Raw genomic sequence first — 18315 nt, 5'->3', positions numbered from 1 at the left:
ATGCACCCCTGTTGGTTTTGCTACCGATCTTAAAAGATTAGTATAGTGCATCATTTGCCAATCATGTGTGCCTAGCTTTAATTTCAGTAGCTCCACGTTCATAGCCCTGATGACTGTCATTTGTGGCAGTACCTTGGAGGCCTCTTTCTGGGTTGCACAGCAGTACATTTTGTTCTTTTGTTGTCTATGTAAACAAAGCTTTTGGTTTTGCTGTCGGCTACATATAGACTAATATGAGAACCTTCAGTTCTTCCCTTCCTGTCGTGTTTCAGTATCCATTTTGTTATTTTCTTTTCATATAGGTATGTTGTCTCTGTAAAGTGAAATGGAAAAACTGGTAGTACTTAACTTGATTCTCGTGTCCCAATAAAAAGAGGAGGTCCATCCAAATATGTTCTCTTTCTGGAAAGGGCATTGCATTTTTGTGTCCCGCTACTCTGTCCTGTTACAAATTCTGAGAAATACCTTCTCCCTTCCCCCACACCCCATATGTTCCTTTAATGAAAGCTCACAAGAAGAGATGAAGCGGGAGTCTGTACAGTTGAGCCAAATTGGTCTTCTCAGTTTTTTTCTGTGAGTGAGGAAGATAAAGCCAGTGTTCTACAAAATCGTTGCTCCAGTGAATGATACAAAGATTTCTAGATATAGGAAACAGCCACTCATAGATTTTCTTTCTCCTTCCTTCATGTTAAGGAGGCCGAGATGGAAAAGGATGCTTTCAGAGACCACTCTGTGTTCTATCTTATATCAGATGCCCCAAGTTTTTCTTCATTGCTTTTCTTCAGTAAAGGGCACATGGTGCTCAGATCCTCAGGGCAGAAGGGAGCCTGAATTAGGAGGAGATACACTGGTCTCTTTCAAAATTATTTAGGACTGTACATCATGTTGAACATTTTATAAAGTAGAAATGTTTAGTTCCACAGAAGATGCTTTCTCTACTGTGCACTTTCATGCCAAAGTTCAGGTATGTTTTGAAAGAGATGTGTTAGAGAAAAAAGCTATTTTATGTTTTCAAGAAGGTTGAACTGTAAGCTGCTGTCTTTGAGGGGCTGGGGGCAGTGAAAAAGTGTGGGACGTGAGAGTTGGTATGGTATGTATGATGGAGTATGTGTTTCCACAAATCTCTCTCCTAACATTCCATGTAGCAAAACACACAACAGCTCGCATGTATCGAGTTTGTTTTTTCTTCTGTTTTTCAGAATTGTCCCTGAGGCTTGTTCTGTAAAATTGCACATATTTATTGGTGAAAGGGAAATTTAAAATTCTAGATCTAGGAACTTATTCTTAGACATTCTGGTAGTGGGTTTGATTTAGGTCTTAATTATCTTGGTTTTAATGGAAGGCTGCCATTGATTTTGTTCTACAAATTAGTTTTCAGAAGGTTTGTAGAAATAAAACATATTGGTTGCCTTTATATTTGCATGATGAACTAGCACGTACTGATCTACAGTTGCTATTTTGTCCAGTAATATGAAATCCCTCTCCCTGCTTCCTTGCTGGTAGATTTTTAGAAGTTCAGTGAGCACTGCAAATCGCCTGAAGAGTGGAAAATTCCCCTGTCACACAGATGCCCTTATCAGCAGCAACCAGATGGAGCTCTGAGCAGGCACATTATCAATGTTAAATTGCCTTTTCTGAGTAGAGAGGATTAAAGCATTCCTTCAGAAATGAGTGGCATAAGCTGCAAATTTAGGGGTAGTAATATTCTGAAATGTTACTATTTTTAAAACCATACGAAAGTATCTTAACAAACACCGCATATCAAAAATGTATTGTTATTTCAAGCTGATGGAGCTCAAATATGTAAAAAAAAAAAGTTTTGAATAATATAGTCATCCTGTAGTTTCTTCTTTAGATATGTGGATGCATATTCTTATCTTAGATATATTATGTGCCTAAAATTCTAAAATAGTTTTTAATATGTATTCAGCTTCATTATATTGCACCTAAAATTGTTCAGTTCTTAGTTAAAGGACAAAATAAGTTTAGCCTGAGCTTTGCAGTTTGGATTAAAGTAGCAAAATAGCATTTCAGAATAATAGAATTATATTCCTTTAATTAAAGAAATGTACGTTGACTTATTAAAGCAGCTCTCAGGTAACATAACGTAAATTGTTTGCTCCAAGTGGAGGTAGAAGATAATGCAGTACTGAAACATCCAATTGCAAAATTAAACAAAGCTAACAAATTGGGCCTAAACAATTCTTGCCTATGTATCAGATTACAGTAATACTACGAAAGAAAGAGTCAGTGTGACATACAGGGATTTAGTGACACAACTCCCGTGTCATACTAATGGGCTGCTGTGAATACCAGTGTTTCATTCAGAATTAACCTACAAGGCTTTTATTAACAAATTTATCTATAAAGGTCAGTGCTTCCGTTATAATTCAGGCAGTTTTCTCACTTAATTACTTGATGGCGTATCCATTGTACTGTCTGTTTGTTTAAAGCAAAACAAGAGTCCTGCCAATAAGGGAACACTTTCTAGACATGTCTGATTGATTGAAATTTAGCCAATCTATACATTGTGATTACAGATTTGCACATAAATTATCAAGGAGTTGTGTATGCTTACAGAAAAAAGCCTCAGAATTAATTTTTTTTTTTATTCTTCAATCACAACCATTAGCAGCTCTTTTTATATAGTACTTGCTAATCGAACCACTTAAAATCTTATATGTCAGTATTTTGATAAAGCTAGTTTGCGTCATATTTTGGCAGTGTCTCGGACTAAAGATTAGTTCACAGGATTCTTTTACTTAGTGGAGGCTGGGAGTTTGTGGTAACTCTTTTATGTCTGTAGAAGCTTGAATAATTCTGTTCCATTCAACACAGTTATGTTTTTCTTGCAGAACAAACTTGGAACTTGAACTGGTCCATCGAGGAGGCAATTTATGTTCAGGAGGGGCGAGCACAGCTGGGAAAAGATCATGTTTAAGTAAGATTTATGTTATGAAGTGCAATTTAAACTATTAGAATATTGAGTAAAGATGTCTAGTTCTTTCTAGCATTTTCTAGATTATATCAACTTTTCTTTAAAGAACTTTTTTTCTTGCCTTACTCTGAGTTTTGTTGCAATTTGAGAAATCTGAAATCTACTTTGCACAAATTATTCATTAGAGATGTTCATGTGCTGTGAGTATAATTATTTAGAACTCAATTGTCATAGTATTCATTTAATGTTTTTTGGTAAGTAAAATGAGAAGTGTTTTAAGGGTTAAGCAGGAAAGCTTCGTTTCACCCTGGCTATTGCTTGTAATAGTAAAATAGTTTGTTTCTCTGAGTGCTAATGTGTCTGATGACTAACTAGGTCTCATACTTAGAAATTTGCAGCTACCGTGTCCCTTGTCTTCAGTTTCCCTAGCTCTTTCTCTGACAGGAGAGTTTAGCAAATTTTCTTTGGTAGAAATTCTCAGATCTTCATTGTTCTAAAACCTTTAGTATTTGGCAAATAAACAATTCTGCTATCATACTTAATAATTTTTTCACCACTTTTACTATTTTGCCATTAACTCTGTGTGTCTCGAAATGAACCAATGTTGCTTGTTCATCAAAATAGATTACTGGAACAAACTAAACTTACAGAAAGTTGAAGATACTTCTCATACTTAAAAGTACGGAAATTATCATCCTAACAACAAGTTTTAAGATTACGTTAACTATGGCTTTTAAAAACACACAATAGTTTAGAACTATTGCTTTTAAAAATACATGTTAGTTTACAAAATTTCAAATGTTTGAAATATGTAACTTCTTGGTAGCAGCAAATCTGATTTTAAACTGTGTGTTATTTGTCTATATAAAGAGTAAAATAGCCCAAGAAGGAAAACATAGGTTTAAATCCTTGTCTTCAGAATTGTGTATATATTTAGAGAGAAGAATTCTTTTTCTCCATGACGTGATTTGGCTGTTTTTGTGTACTTGCCCACAAAGGCTTAATCTGAAATTGGTAGAGTGTTTCTTCTGATTGGAAGTTGTGCTGATGATGCTTTTAGGGTTACAACATTTCTTGATAATTTTTGTTTGTTTCTACTTACAACACATTGCATTTTATTTACTGACAGTAATATTTTTCTGTTCCCTTCTTAAACTGTTGTGCATGTGTTGGGTGTGGTGTACACGAAGTAGTGCTTTCTCCTGCAGCTGCTGCATTACTTTTAAGGATTCTAGCATGTATTTCTGATGAAGTAGAGACAGCATTTAAACACAATGCACTTGCTTATTTCCACCACTTTAGAATGTGTGTAGAATGGTACATTTTCTTATTTAGATCTAAATCAGTCATGTTGGTGGCTTCTAGTATCCGCCTTGCACTGGAGAAAACTTGAAGGCCTTTAAAGCTTTTGGGCGAGAGTTGTTATGTATATGAATGTATTGTTGCTTTAAACAGCATGGACCCATACATGTCATCTATTCATTCTTAAAATGTACACATGCTGTTTATGTTCTCTGTTGGTACTTATTTGGTAAAATTGTTGTGTATCAAAATAGTCATATTAAATCTTGCATGAAAATAGGCTCATTTTTAATGTTAGGTAACAGGGTTCTCCTAGGACAGAACTGTACAGTACTTCCATTTTGTAGTATTCTGTTTAGTTTTGGAGCTTAGGCTAAGTATGTCTAGTGGGAAGCAGAATTATTTCTCCATATATAGAAAGGTTTGTTTTCAAGAAACTGTTATATAATAGGCCAGGTTGGATGGGGCTTTGAACAACCTGGTCTGGTGGAAAGTGTCCCTGTCTGTGGCAGGGGGGTTGAAACCAGATGAGCTTTAAGGTCCCTTCTAACTCAGACCATTCTGTGATTCTGCGATAATTATGCGAGTTTCTTTCACTGCCCCTTCCTTATTGTTGCATTTAGAGATAAAAAATTGCAGTTCTTCAGATACTTTACATTCTGTAATAGATTTTATTAGCTTTCCATGCTAATTTCTTTTTCCAAGAGGATTACCTGTTGGATTTTTTTAAAGTTTCACTCAAATATACCTTCAACTTCTTCATGCTCTTACACAGTGAAGAAAGGGTGACCTTGAATGCCCCATCTAGAACTTGAATACTGTTTTCTTTAAAGTCTTGCTTGCACAGTATTGAAACTGCTTTTGTTTTTAAACGTCATTCATGTCAGGTCCAGCAGAAGTAATCTAAAATATAGCCCATTTTTGTCTGTCTTATCTGTGAGATAATGAGGTGTCTCTTCTGAGATCAAGCAACCCACTGTGTCATGTAAGAACTGTAAAGTTTGTTGATTAGATATTGCAGAAAGAGGGGTATGTAGTCCCAGGTTAGCTGTTACAGTGGCAAGCATCAGAGAACAAAAAGGTCAAAAACTCTTTTAGTAGACTGCACCTTGAGGGCAGCTGCTCTTGGGAGGTAAAATTAAGAGTGATTAATGTAGCTGTTAGTATCAGTGATTGAATCTATGCAAGAAGAATAAAGAAGAAAATTTGGCTGTAAAATTGGCCATTTTAAGGTTTAAATTTTTGTGTGTGTTATGACATGGTATGCAACCAAAAAATCCAAATAGAGTCCTATTCTTATTACTTTAATGTTAAATCCTGTTTTAAGGACCACATTACAGTTTTAGTCTGTGGCCTTGAAGATCTCATGGGCTATGGGGATAGTTATGATGTATAGCAATTGCACAGTTCTTACTTCTCTGTTGTGTGTACATGTTTTTCTCTGCCATTGTTACTCTGGTAATCTTGCAGTAGTAGAGCGAAAAATTTCCAAAATTTAAAACTTGTCTATAAATTAAATATAATCTAGTCCTTTCTTCCTTGTAATTTTAAATAGTTCTTTCTTTCTGGTTGCTTTCTTTTCTTTTTTCCTTTTTCCCTTTGTGATAAGGATAGGATTAAGGTTTTTTTGGAAGGATTAAATATTGTGTCACCTTGTCCTTTGGCTTCAGTTTCCCTGCATAGGAGCTCCTTATCCGTCTACTTCCCTCAGATGGCAGAGTCTGGCATTTCAGCATGAACTGCATTAATTGGAAAGGACAGTAATTTACAGGGGGACATCAAAAAAGTATTTAAGACTTGTGTAAGCTCACCTGAAATGTCCAGCACCTTCCTTACTTTTGTGATAGTTCTAACCATTAAGAAACCATTTTGCTCTACTGGGTATTTTGTTTGGCTGGTTTTTTTTCTCCTCTTGTTCCTTTGAAGCCTGTGATTTGTGTTTGTAGATGGCTCAGCAGTGTCATCTGCCTTGGTTAAAATGTTAGTATCAATTTCATCAGTGCTTCTAGTGTTTTTGTGAGCAGAGAAAGTCATCTGGACGTGAAGCATTTTCCGAGCTCTTCATATTCCTTCTGTATCAGATTTTTCAACCACATTGATAGTAATGACTGTCTCATTTTACCAATATGGTCAGTGGTACTTGGGACCACTGAGTATTCCTGTAGGAAGAAAAACCTCATTCTCTTATGAATTGCTCAGTTGCCACTGTCTTCTTCCTGTAATCTATTAGTATGAATACGGTTGCAAAGTTTCCTACCAGATCTCTGCAGTCACTGAAAATAAGAATAAAATTAGTTTTCAGGAATGCTTTTTCCCTTGGCACAGGGGGTTTCTGTGGCTGCTTGGTTTTTTTGGTTTGTTTTAGTGTTTTGTTCTGTTTAATTTTTTCAGTTAGAGTCTGGCAGTCTGCAGGTCTTCGGTGCCCATCCTTTCATGCCAAATCGTAACTATTTCCTAAAAACCTTGGTATGCCGTTCATACCTAGGGTGAGAGAGGCAAAGGTAGATACTGTTGAAATTCTATTGCTGAAGTTGATTACATACACTGGCAAGTTTGGTGTCGAGGATAATTAGCTGCTTCATCAGCAATTAAGACTTTGTAAAGACTATTCATGTCTTAATGCCTTAATAAGCTTTTCCTGACCTTCACATATTTTTTTTCTTCACTGATTCCCATCTACTGGATCAGCGATGAATGGGAAGATGCTGTCAGCAGGTCTTTGCAGCTGTTGTTGCTAAGTGGACTATATAAATCTCTACAAGGAGACAAAAATTCCTCAATCTCCTTATTAAGAATCAAGTCCCGTCTGGTTGTGTCAAGTCTTTTTTGTTATAATGTACATTCTTCCTGATAGTCCAAGAAACTCTGGGGCAAGAGCATAATGTCTCTAGTCTAGCTGTTTTTAATTCCACTTGTGGTGAGCTGCTGTGTCACTGACTTTTGTGATCTTTTGACATTGTAAACATGAATACCAATTTATAGAATGAAAAAAATAGTAGATGGAAATAGCAAAGTAGAAGTTTTTGATAGCAGTATATTATTTACATCTATCTAAAACATGAATATGAGAGAGAGTGGGAAATAAACACATCATCTAGACTTTTGCAAACAAACCAAAGTCAGCTAATTCCTTAATTTTCTTTGTCATCATTATCGCAGCACAATTGCTATACATTGTGGAAGTGGAATTAATAACAGAAAAAATCTTCTGATTTCAGCTTTCATAATTTGAGAGTTTAAAGTCAAGTGACTGGAAGAAGGAAGATGAAAAAAAAGCAACAAAAATCATGTGGAAATTTGGGATCTCCTTGGCAAAGATCAAACCAAGATTACTAGTGAGACCAAAACTTACATCTGCCTGTAACTTCCTGAATCACTAATTCCTTAATACAAAAATTTGTAAAGAATGCAACTGCAGGCAGTATGGATAAATAGACAAAGTACCCATTATCTTTAGTTTTTATGGGAGGAGCAGCATGAGAACACTTCTTCATATAGCGCCAGTCCCTGTACAAAGACAAGGCCTTATCCATTGAGCTGCTCCCATTCCGATTGAGTTTATTGCTCCTCTCTCACAACAGGATAACATTAAGAAGAAGAGCTGATACAAGAACAGTTGAAAAGAATGTACCAAGAGCAGCAATGTATGGTACAACAGGTTTATTTTCATGATTTTTAGAAATGGAATCAGGATGGCTAACCTGACTCAAAGATAACCCTTGTGTCTAACTGCTAATCGAGGTGATTCTAGTAAGTGTTTTATATAAGCTTTACATGTATTCTAAGAAAACAAAGACCATCTAAATAAGTTGGGGGAATTGAGGCAGCACTGCTTTAATGTAGGTGATATTTGAGCCATATGAATGTGTTTTAAAGCCAGTAATAATTTTGCCCACTTAAATCTCTAAAACTTGGAATCTTGCCAAGCCCCTCCTGAGTTTCCACAATGAGTTACATTGTGCATTCTAATTTTGTGATTTTTGTACTTATTCAATTTAACTTGATGCAGTCAGTCTCAAATATTACAAGGTTTTTGGGAAAGGAGGACCTGGTTCAAATTAATTCTACTGTTTACTTCTCATGGTTTATTATCAACAGACCTGTAGTTCTCATTTGGTTGTGAATTCATAATTACTGTTCTCTAATTTTGTTGCTGCTATGCTTTCTAAAATTAATATTCTACCAAATTTTGTTAAGAATGTTATTTTGATGACTTTGATCCTATCTTTCCATTTCATGAAGGTGGTCTGTCCTGGAGAGAACTGGCCGTAAGATACGCTGTTGAGCGGTGGTAGGATTTGGGATGTCTGGCGTAGCTATGGCCTTCCCTCCCATTCTTCAGCAGAGTGGGCAAGGTTCTTGGCTGTGGGCCACTGTCATGTTAATGTTCTGCTGCTACTTGGTTGGGTTTTTTTGTGGGCTGTTTGGTTTTTTTCTAGGTCTATTCTGAGCTTCTAAGTAGGGTATAAGAGAATGGGAGGATGTTCTGTAATTTCATATTTATATTTTGGAATGATGCTTTCACACAAATACCCAGGGAAAAAAAACCTCTGGCGTTCATTTGACTCAGAGCAGATTTTTGCCAGTCCTCAGGAAGTAAGAATGTGGTGAAACACCAAGTACTTGGTGCACAAAGAAGTTGCCAGGTCTGCATTCTCAGAGCTCTGGTGTTTTCCCTGGCTTTCTCCAATACTCCATAATTACAGTAAATTTGAGGTAAAGCAATTGGAGTCGCTGTGGTGTAAAACAGGAGAATGTGTTTGTGAGGAAATAAACCTTTGTGTATTCCTCTGGCTAGTCCTAAGTATTTGCTGATTGTTAGAAATCTTCTCAGATAATGCCAATATGAAGGCAATAGCCAAATCGGAACACAATTTTACTGACTTGGAAGGTGGCTGCCACCAGGCCATTGTTGTGCAGCACTGGGGGCAGTATTATTCCTTTGTCATGGGCTAGAAGCAAGCATGGCATTGACTTGGAGAGCATCATAAAATTTTTAAGTCAATTCATTAAAAATATTTCATAAAAAGTCATTGTAACTGTATCTTATTACCTACTTCCTCGCTTTACATTCATGTGCTAAACACGTTTTCTTCCAAAGGACTGATAGCCACCTTGATCACAAACAGAAATTACTGTCTTACGAGACTGCTATACAGAACTTTTCTGTTCAGATTCAGTTGATGATAGAATATATCTTGAATCTATAAATGTTACATGTTTGGAAATTACAAATAAGTTCTCCAGTGCTAGAATTTGATGCTTGCCTGCTTATTTTTGTCTTAGTAAAAGCTCAGGAAAATAGCTGTTAAAGGAACAGAGGGTTCATTAATTATGCTAAGTTGCCTTGTTTGAGGCAAGGAGCAGTTCAGAAAAGAAAAAAGTGACATTCCCTTTAGTCACAGGCAGGAGGGAAGGAATGGTCTAATGGGTTTCATTCCAAATCAAACCATACTGGGGGGGGGGGGGGGGGGTGGGTGGGTATCATTTTGATGAACTATCAGTATATTTTCAGGGATTTGAAGTTTGTCAGAAAAGCCATGTTTTGCTGGAATCTCTTACCAGGAGAAAAGATGACTTATTTTGTCCTCAGTGACTGTTCTTTTTCAGAAAGCAGGTGACACCAATCAATTCCAATGCCATCTACATCTCCAATTATTTTACAAACCCCAGGAGCTAATTACAGCCCTCAGGCTCTGGCAGTCAGCTGACTTCATCATGCGCCTCTTTTGGCTGTTGCATACCTCTGAGTAATTGTCTATTTATGGAAAATAAATTAATAGCTGCTATTTCTACTTTAAAAAGAGGACCTGTGAGTGAGTGTGTAGGCTGAGTGAGTTGTAGATAGGAGGAAGATGAAGAGAGTAGGAGGCAAAGATATCAACTAAAGGAATAAAAGAGGAGTGAGGGGAAAGGTGATGGCAAGATGCTAAGGGAAAGAGTTGAAAGGGAGGAAGGAGGCAGTATCCCAGAAAATTGAACAGGAGAAGCAAACATGGCAGCAAATGGCAAGATACAGTGTGACAGGAGGAAAAAAGTGAGCATTATTGTGGAAAATAGTATTTTAATATAAACCTGTGAAGATAAAATATGCTTTGTTCCCAAATTGTAACTGTATTGTAAACACAGAGAAGTCTGAGTCCTTGGCAGTCCCTGACCTAGTTGGAGGTGTCCCTGCTCATTGCAGGGGAGCTGGACTAGATAACTTTCCAACCCAAACCATTCTGTTGTTCTTATTATACCTTGCTGGAAACGCTTTCAACAGAGATGTTGCCTGCCTTCCTGGCTTGCTTAAGGGGAGGAAGGATAGCCGTTATTATCTTTGTATTGATCAGTTGATTCATAGAAAAATTAAAACTGTGCATTTTAATACAAGATGCTGCAGTAATGTGTGTGCATAATAACTTGAGTGTCCTTTGTTCAAAAGGTTCTGGAAGTGTCTTGTAAATATTATGGACACAGTGGATATACAGAAGGTTTTGAATTGATGAATATCAGCATACTTTGCCTGCAGCTCATATAGACAAATCTCTGCCATTGTAAAGACTGTTGCTATTTCTGTGTCACTGCTGCGTGGTCAGAAGTTTGTTTGGATTTTTTTGTTGGTTGTTTTTTTTCTCTTACTAAGGTTACCTACCTACCAAATAACCTTATGAAGGCATAAGTGACCCTGCTATAGGCCAGAACTTTAGCAACTTCAGGTTAATTTAAAATACGTTGTGTACAGAACTTAACTGTGAGAGAGGAGAATAAAAGCTGTGTGTTAAAAGTGTATCGGTCTCTATTCAGAAGAGATGTTTAGGATATCATGGCTTCTGGCATAAACCAGAGAGGGAAGTGAAGTGTGCATGTAACCTTAGCAACACAGCAGCGTATGTAACATATGAAACAGGATTTTTTTAAAAAGACCTATAATTAAGTAAGTGGAGCTGGTGTTTCATGAGCACTGAAACAAGTGGGATGTGGTTGGAGCTTTCTAAACAGCCTTTCCCTGCTTCAGAATGCGAGGAGAGGAAAAAAATAAATGTTTTAATCTACATACATACGTTCTCTGCCTTCTATCGAAACCTTGCTTTTCTTCTAAACCTGTTTTAATGAACAGATAATAAAAATGTGCTTGTTAGGGTACTAGCTTATTTGGAATGAGATGACAGGCATCATGCAAAATAAATGATGGCATCTTAATGTAAAATACTTCCTAGTATTATATGTAATAATCAGCAATCTGTCTTCTCCACCTTTCAGATCAGCTGTTCCACGTGTTGGCCATGCACATGCGCCTGTACAGTATAGACTCTGCGTACAATCCATGGAGAAAACTGACCCAGACAATACAGGATAAAAATTCAGAGCAAGTATTTTAATTTATCAAATATTAATTTTACTTTGTGAAAGAAACATCCTTACAGAGGAGCTTTGGGTAACTTTCTGTCTTAATGTAAATTCTCTGTGAGGCAGGCTGATGAACTTCACATCTAAAAGTTGTAGGTATATGTTTTTAAAAATAAATTTTCAGATTTCTTTTATATAATATCTGACACATTCCAGTTTTAAGTTAAAGCTTAAACACACCACTTGCAAGCTTAAGCATATGCAGATTTAGCAATATTGCGTAAGTGGATAGGTGCACTGCTGGTTTTGGTATAGATGCTAGACAAAATTTACATTGAGATTAAGTTCAAGAATAATGTATTGAAAATCAGGCAATGACTAATAGCTGTTACAGAAATAACATAAGTAGGTCTAATACATTTGAGAAGTAATTCTACTTTAAGCTGAAAATTTTCCTCATGCTTGTTATTTTAAACAAGTTATTTACCTCAGTTTGCTTTTAAAACATTAACCTGTGCAAGGATTAACAATATAATAAATGAAGCCATGTATCTGTGTTCTGCAAGGCCTCTTATCCCAGCGTAAGACCCTTCTCTTTTCAGATTCTACCTTGACAGTGAGAATAAAGGTTTCTCACCTAACGATAGATGATTATTTTTCCTCATAGGAGGAAAATAGGTTTCTTTTTTTTTTGGTTTGTTTTTTTTTTCCCTTTGGCACATGGAGCATCTTCATAGCTAAGGTCTCCACTTTATGGCTTGCAGTAGCATTGAAAGACTGTCCTTTTAGTGCCTATGCATCCATGTATTCGTCAGTGTGTTTCTAGGAGCCTAAAGTGGAAAGCATTACGGAATTTCAAGAATTGATGTAGGACAGCGGTGCCACAGTCCTACTCTGCAAATTGGGAAAAATTATTAAAACAATTGTGCTTGCTTCTAGTTTGAGATTTTACTCTTTGTTCTCTTGGACCCAGGTCTCTTTTTGCAGTCAACATTAGATTATTGCAAATGGTCTATAAACTATACTGTTAATTAATTAAATGAGATTAACAGAACAGTTTATAGGCCATTAACAGAACAAAGCATCAGTTTTATTACCTGGAAACCTATGTCATTCAGCATGCATTCAGACCACTTTGAGAGGCTGTTTCCTGTGATTCTGCACTGACCTACATGTAAGGTTGACTGACTTATACCAGGCAAAACTAAGATCACGTTCCTTAGGCTCTTGGCAGGCAGAATGGCTGTGGGACTGATTGTGCACTTCTCATTTTGGAATTTGAAGAGCTTGCTGGCTTTGGAAGCAGCTGTTAATAGAGGGGCTGCTTTTTCTTTACCTGCAACTTTTTTTCACCCTTACAGACTTGATGGAGTTCACCCTGCATTGGTCATATCAAGGTTAGATCGCTGCAAGTTAGGTTTCATTAGGCAATATATGAATCACCTAGAAATTAATGGTACAGTAGGCCATACAGGCTTGCTTCACAGGAGGTGCTGCATGTTGAGAATGCATTTGAGCAGTTCTGTTGTTTTCTGCACTGGTTTTCACGTTTTCTTGGTAGACTTGCTGATGCGGATTTGGCATTACATCCTAATTGGCACTGCATCCTTCATGGTTTAAGAGGCTGTAATGAGAGATCATCCATTTTTCCATGATGCAGTTTACTGTTAGGATGCACAGATGCACTCGTGCTGGGATTTTTTTGCTCCCTCTTCAGAATGTTTTTCCTACCTTAATCTGCAGGCCCTGGAAAGCTGCAGAGGAGGCAACTTTGGGGACAGGTTTTTAATGCATAAATTAGAGCATAAGATGCATAGCCATAATTTTATTTTAGAATTTGAAGTTGTAGTTGTACTTGAAGATGGCATTTATAGGATTGGTGTGTATGATCTAATTGCACATTTCTTAGTCACCCAGCTTTCTGAGAAAGCCAGAATAGCAAACTTCTTAAGTTACAGGAAAGAATACTCAGAGCAATTAGAAGGCGATGCACTCACTGCTCTAAATCGAAGAAGATTAGAGGGTGGTAGAAAAATAACCACTGCAGATTTTAGATGTTGATAGCACTCTGGCATTCTGAAGCTAACCAGGTAATCTAAATCATCAGCCGGAATGGCACACTGGGCACATGAGACTTTAAACAGAGACTTGTAAAATATCAATGAGAAGAAAAGGTTGACTGCATTACTGTGATTCAAATAATTTAAGATCAGGAAAGTCACAGGATGCTACCCAACATGCTATCCAATTTTGTTTTGTTTTTACTTATGCTTATTATTTCAGTTGAACGCGATTTCCATAGAAGTTACTTGTGTTCTATCTATTTAAAAGGCTAGTTTTCAAAACTAAAATAAATAAGTAATTTATGGAATGCAAGTGCCATTGTATTACCTTTTCACTGTTATTTAGTTGAAGTTACTTAATTCAAATATACATAAATATTTACAAGTAGAAATATCCAGTAGCTTGGTTTAACACAGTTCAGCTATCATTATTCATAAATCATGCCTTAGATTTCATGTGTCTGGGAGGACTGATCAAAATAACTTATAAAGACTCACAGAATTGTGCTACTATACTTCCCAAAGCCTGTGGTTTTGCGCGGTGTCATCTTCTACAATGGTACCTAGATTGCTCTGTAGTTGAACATGGCAGCTGAGAGGAAAGATAGGAAGGAGCTCATGCAGTCACACCAAGGTAATGTAGAAATAAAGAAGTTCTGAGCAAGAAGATACCCTTTCAGAAAGGGCCTAATCAATGTGAACTGTTTGAAGGAAGGAGGAGGAGAGGGAAGACAAAGCTGAGTCTGATGAACTGTGAATAGTCAAGTGGATTTTTTCTCCTGTGCAGTTTCTTGGTCCCACGGGCTCTGTTTAAACAGATTGTTCTACTAGGGACAGATCTGGTTTCAATGGTGATAAAATAAACAATTATTGTGGTGTAAGTGGAATAATAGCTTCTAGGAGGGGGCAGAGAAAGAGCAGCTGGAGGCAATAATTACTGAATCCAAATGTGGATTTAATTCACTAGTCTGAATATACAGAGTTTCAGGAACAGCAAACCTGAAATGAAAGAATATAATGGTTTTGTAATTTACATCTTTACAGAGTCTGAAATTTTTGTGTCTGTTTTGACAGACAGAATATGTCGGCAAAGAACTATTTGTTAAAGCGTTAAGGATCTTTGCAGTAGAAGCACTTGTGGGGGCAAAATGCGTGATGAACTGAAATGCTGAAACATACTGGGTTATTTTTACCAGAGTGTTTTGCTGATGTTTTGTTCTAAGCTAGATCAATTGAGTAACTGTTTACAGTGTCACACTGGGGCAACAAACTGCAGCACAGGGATGGGAATGAGCAAGTGTGTGTGGGAACCTCCTGAGTCACATCTCCATCACAGAAAATGGGAAATGGGAAAAAGAGTTTTTATGAAGATACTTTAAGGCAGACAGAGAGTAGGATGATGGGACAAGGGGGTTTAGTTAAGGTTTGTTTAAGAGGTGGTATTTACGTATACATGCTGCAACAGGACTTATGTGGTACAGTCAGTAAACACAACTGCTGCCTGAAACACTGGTGTCTTGGGACATGTTAGGAAAGGGAGGTTTTGATGGTAATGCCAGCTGCAAGAGTACTTGCGCTGATCTGTTTCTTCTTTCCCCTTTAGTTTAGCTCACCATCTTCAGCCGTGCTGACGTAACTTGGGCGGGCTGCATCATGAACAAAGTCAAGCAACTAATCCATGTTTCTAAAAAGGTTAATTTGAGTAAGCTTGGGAATGGCTGACAGAGGAGTACTAGGGGCACAGTGGTGAAAGAGAGAATGGGAGATGCCTGCTGTTAGTACTGCCAGTGAAATCCTGTGTTGTATAAGGAGAAAAACTGGCTTGCTGCAAAATCTGCTGTGACACAATGAAGAGCAAATAGGAAATTGTGATTATATCCTAGAATGTACCCAGAATAAATAGTAGAATTCTACTTTCTTACCATGAACATCAGAAGCTGGGTATTCCTCTGACCTTTCTGCAGGCTGGGACTTGTGGGCTGTATTTCTCCTCCTGCAAATTCTGAAGAGAATATAAATTTGCCCTAGTTGATTAAGCTTTCAGCTGCGTCTATATCCCTGTATCTCAGGTTTTCTTTATCTGACAGTTTGAAGAGGTGTGAGGCCCAAACCTACCACTTTATTGAATTTCTAACTTTATAATCAGTTGGAGTTAGTATCAAACAAAAATTTTAAGTGTCTGTAGCTGAGAGACAAGGGGAAGGGGAGGATATGTGTGAGGAAATGCCATAAGCAAATGCTGCTTGTTGTGGAGTAGAACAGAATTTTCTGTTCCTCTGTATCCATTCCCATTCTGCTATGACCTCTATCAGGAGGATGCAGAGAATACAGAGGCAGAGTTCCTCAGCTGTCAGGCACAGAGTGAGGTGCAGCCCAATTACCTTGTACTGGGGGAGAGGTCAGTTCCATACAGAATGTGTAGCAAAGCCTTTTTGGTACATGTTTATATTGCAATATGTAGTTTATTTTATTTTTCCCCCTCCCTATTTTTAATGGATTCAATGTACAACTGTAATATGTTTGAATCATTTTATATTACTTTGGTCCCATCTGCAAATGTACTTGCTTTCGTTTTAATCAGCGCTTCTGTGGCACAATTTTTTGTAAAGTCAGATTTATCAAGCTTTCACACATGCATTGGAGATTGTCAGGTTGGGCAATTTCCATAAAACACATTTCTAAACACATTTTATATATTCAGTTTCAGTGTCATAATGAAGAAGTTGCTTAGGCTCTTAACAAGTGACAGAGCAATTTTTAAGTGCTTTATATGTTGCAGTGCTTGATGTCAACGAAAGCAGCTTATCTAAAACCCTGGCTTTTAATGTAGCTTTACTTCTCCAGTTCGTATGAAATGAATAAATTAGGCAAATCATTCAGTTGGTCCTGCCTGTGGAAATGAATTATTTGTGATACTGCAAGTCAGTCACTGTGTTCTGTATGTATATTTCCTAATTTTGCCAGAACTGGTGTTTGACCTAATTGTTCCATGACTGCTAAACAATAGATGTTTATACCCCTTGTCAGAAAGAGGTATTCAACTACATGTGACCAGAGGGAGTTAATTTTTTTTGTCTTACTGCTATTCCAAATTATTTTTCCCATAATTTATATATAAGTTAAAAATTAAAGGTGAGAAGTAATTTAAGAGAAGTCCATGGTTTTAAAGTCATTATATAATGAGGGTTGTTATAAAACTGAGTGTCATAGGTCATAAAATAGAACTAGCCATAGGTTGAGATAGAATTAGAGAGACGTAGTGAGATTAACATCATCTTTGCCTGTATAATTTTGAAAATGAGACTTGGTAGTGTGATAACTACACTTAGTAGCGTAGGGGGCACAATGTTTGCCCCCTTTATCTTCTTTAGAATTGAGTGTACTGATTGGTAGATTTTGCTTCTTTGTTCGTTTAGCAGGGGCCCACGTATAATTATGTATGTTACAGTGTTTTAAAACAATCATTTTATAAAATGATTGATGATAGCAGAAGGTGTTCTAGATACTGTTTGCTCTGTAGCTGTTTGGGTTCATTAATTCAAAAGGACTGGTTAGACCATGTTTGCTGTGACTTCATTTTATAAGACCAGTCAACCATGTGACAAAAAGTGTTCTTTTAATCCTCCTCTTACATGACTGCTTCTGTGTGTTAAAATTCTGATCACTCCTAGCAGTGCCTTTTGTAGAGAGAGGTCTGAGTTTTCATGACATCAGTAGTGATGTAGAGGTCTCTTTCCAAGTGTAGCATCATATTTATGTGCCACAGAGATGATGAACTGGTTGGATCCCCAAAGCTGACAGAAGGCACTAAGGATCTCCTGCGTGCATCTACATCCTGCTGCATGGGAACAGCCTTTTCCAGCATGTGGTCTGCAAGAGCTCAGTTTGTCTGATGTGTGTGTGTGTGTGTGATAGTTGGCACCAAGGGGAGTCATCAGCGGAGCTAGTGGAGTAGCCAGTGCCAGCTGAGTTGGGTCAGAGGAAAAGCTTGGTGCCCTGGGAAGAGGCAGTAGTCTGATCCAGTGGTAGTTCATCAACTGTGATCTGAAAGGGCAGAGCTGAGACAGAAGAGGGCTTTAATGCCTTGTCTGTGTGTTTGCTCAATCTGATTCTCTTTGTACAGAAACTTGGGCACTTGCTGCAGGGCTTAAGAAAGTCTCACTGAGGAACTGTGGTCCACAATGTCTTGCAGAATAAGCTAAAGGAGGAGAGTGAGACTGTGGTTTTGGTGGTAGAGCTTAATAAAGATATATGTATAACTTCAGTACAACTATCTAGCTGTTCATCGGTTGTGGTTTGCCTGCAAGACAGTTAAGATTGCTGGAACAAAGCATGAAGCTAGCCTTAAAACTGCAGCCGGTGGATGCATTTTGATTTCCTGACATTTTCAGGTGTTTTTTATGGAAGGCCCAGTGAAGTGCCACATGGCATACAGGCCTGTAGTTACCCTAGGTAAGGGAAGGGAGAATTGTATTTGTCCTCTCAAAGCTTGATATAAAATGTAATACTATTTAAAATAAAAGTAAAATATGAAAATGGGTTTATAGTATCACAAATGATTGTCTTCGGGGTTTTTTTTCAGGATAAGTGAAGAACTGCCAGAAGTTCCTGTACTTTACAGAGATGTCTCATCCCTTTTGCTTATCCAGATCTTAACCATGCCTCAACCATTGCACAAAG

The 18315-nt window shown here is 37.4% G+C and overlaps 1 protein-coding gene across 11 annotated transcripts in view; it reads left to right on the top strand.

The window, feature by feature from the left end:
• The window catches only part of UBR3 (ubiquitin protein ligase E3 component n-recognin 3), a 109566-nt gene that overhangs the window by 75691 nt on the left and 15560 nt on the right, over positions 1–18315 (top strand). For 10 of the 11 annotated variants that reach the window (XM_062604711.1, XM_062604710.1, XM_062604709.1 and 7 more), the window contains 3 exons: positions 2856–2941; positions 11486–11591; positions 18218–18315. In XM_062604711.1, coding sequence (XP_062460695.1) covers positions 2856–2941; positions 11486–11591; positions 18218–18315 — 290 coding nt within the window. Of the gene's footprint in view, positions 1–2855; positions 2942–11485; positions 11596–18217 lie in introns of all 11 variants that reach the window. The other variant, XM_062604716.1, reaches the window with a different exon arrangement.

Source organism: Pezoporus occidentalis, unplaced genomic scaffold, assembly GCF_034315485.1.
Source record: "Pezoporus occidentalis ecotype Australia unplaced genomic scaffold, CSIRO_AGI_Poc_V1 ctg88, whole genome shotgun sequence".
In the NCBI taxonomy this organism is placed as follows: Eukaryota; Metazoa; Chordata; class Aves; order Psittaciformes; family Psittacidae; genus Pezoporus; species Pezoporus occidentalis.
The sequence above is the reverse complement of the archived record's forward strand: the minus strand, read 5'-3'. Positions and strand labels throughout refer to the sequence as shown.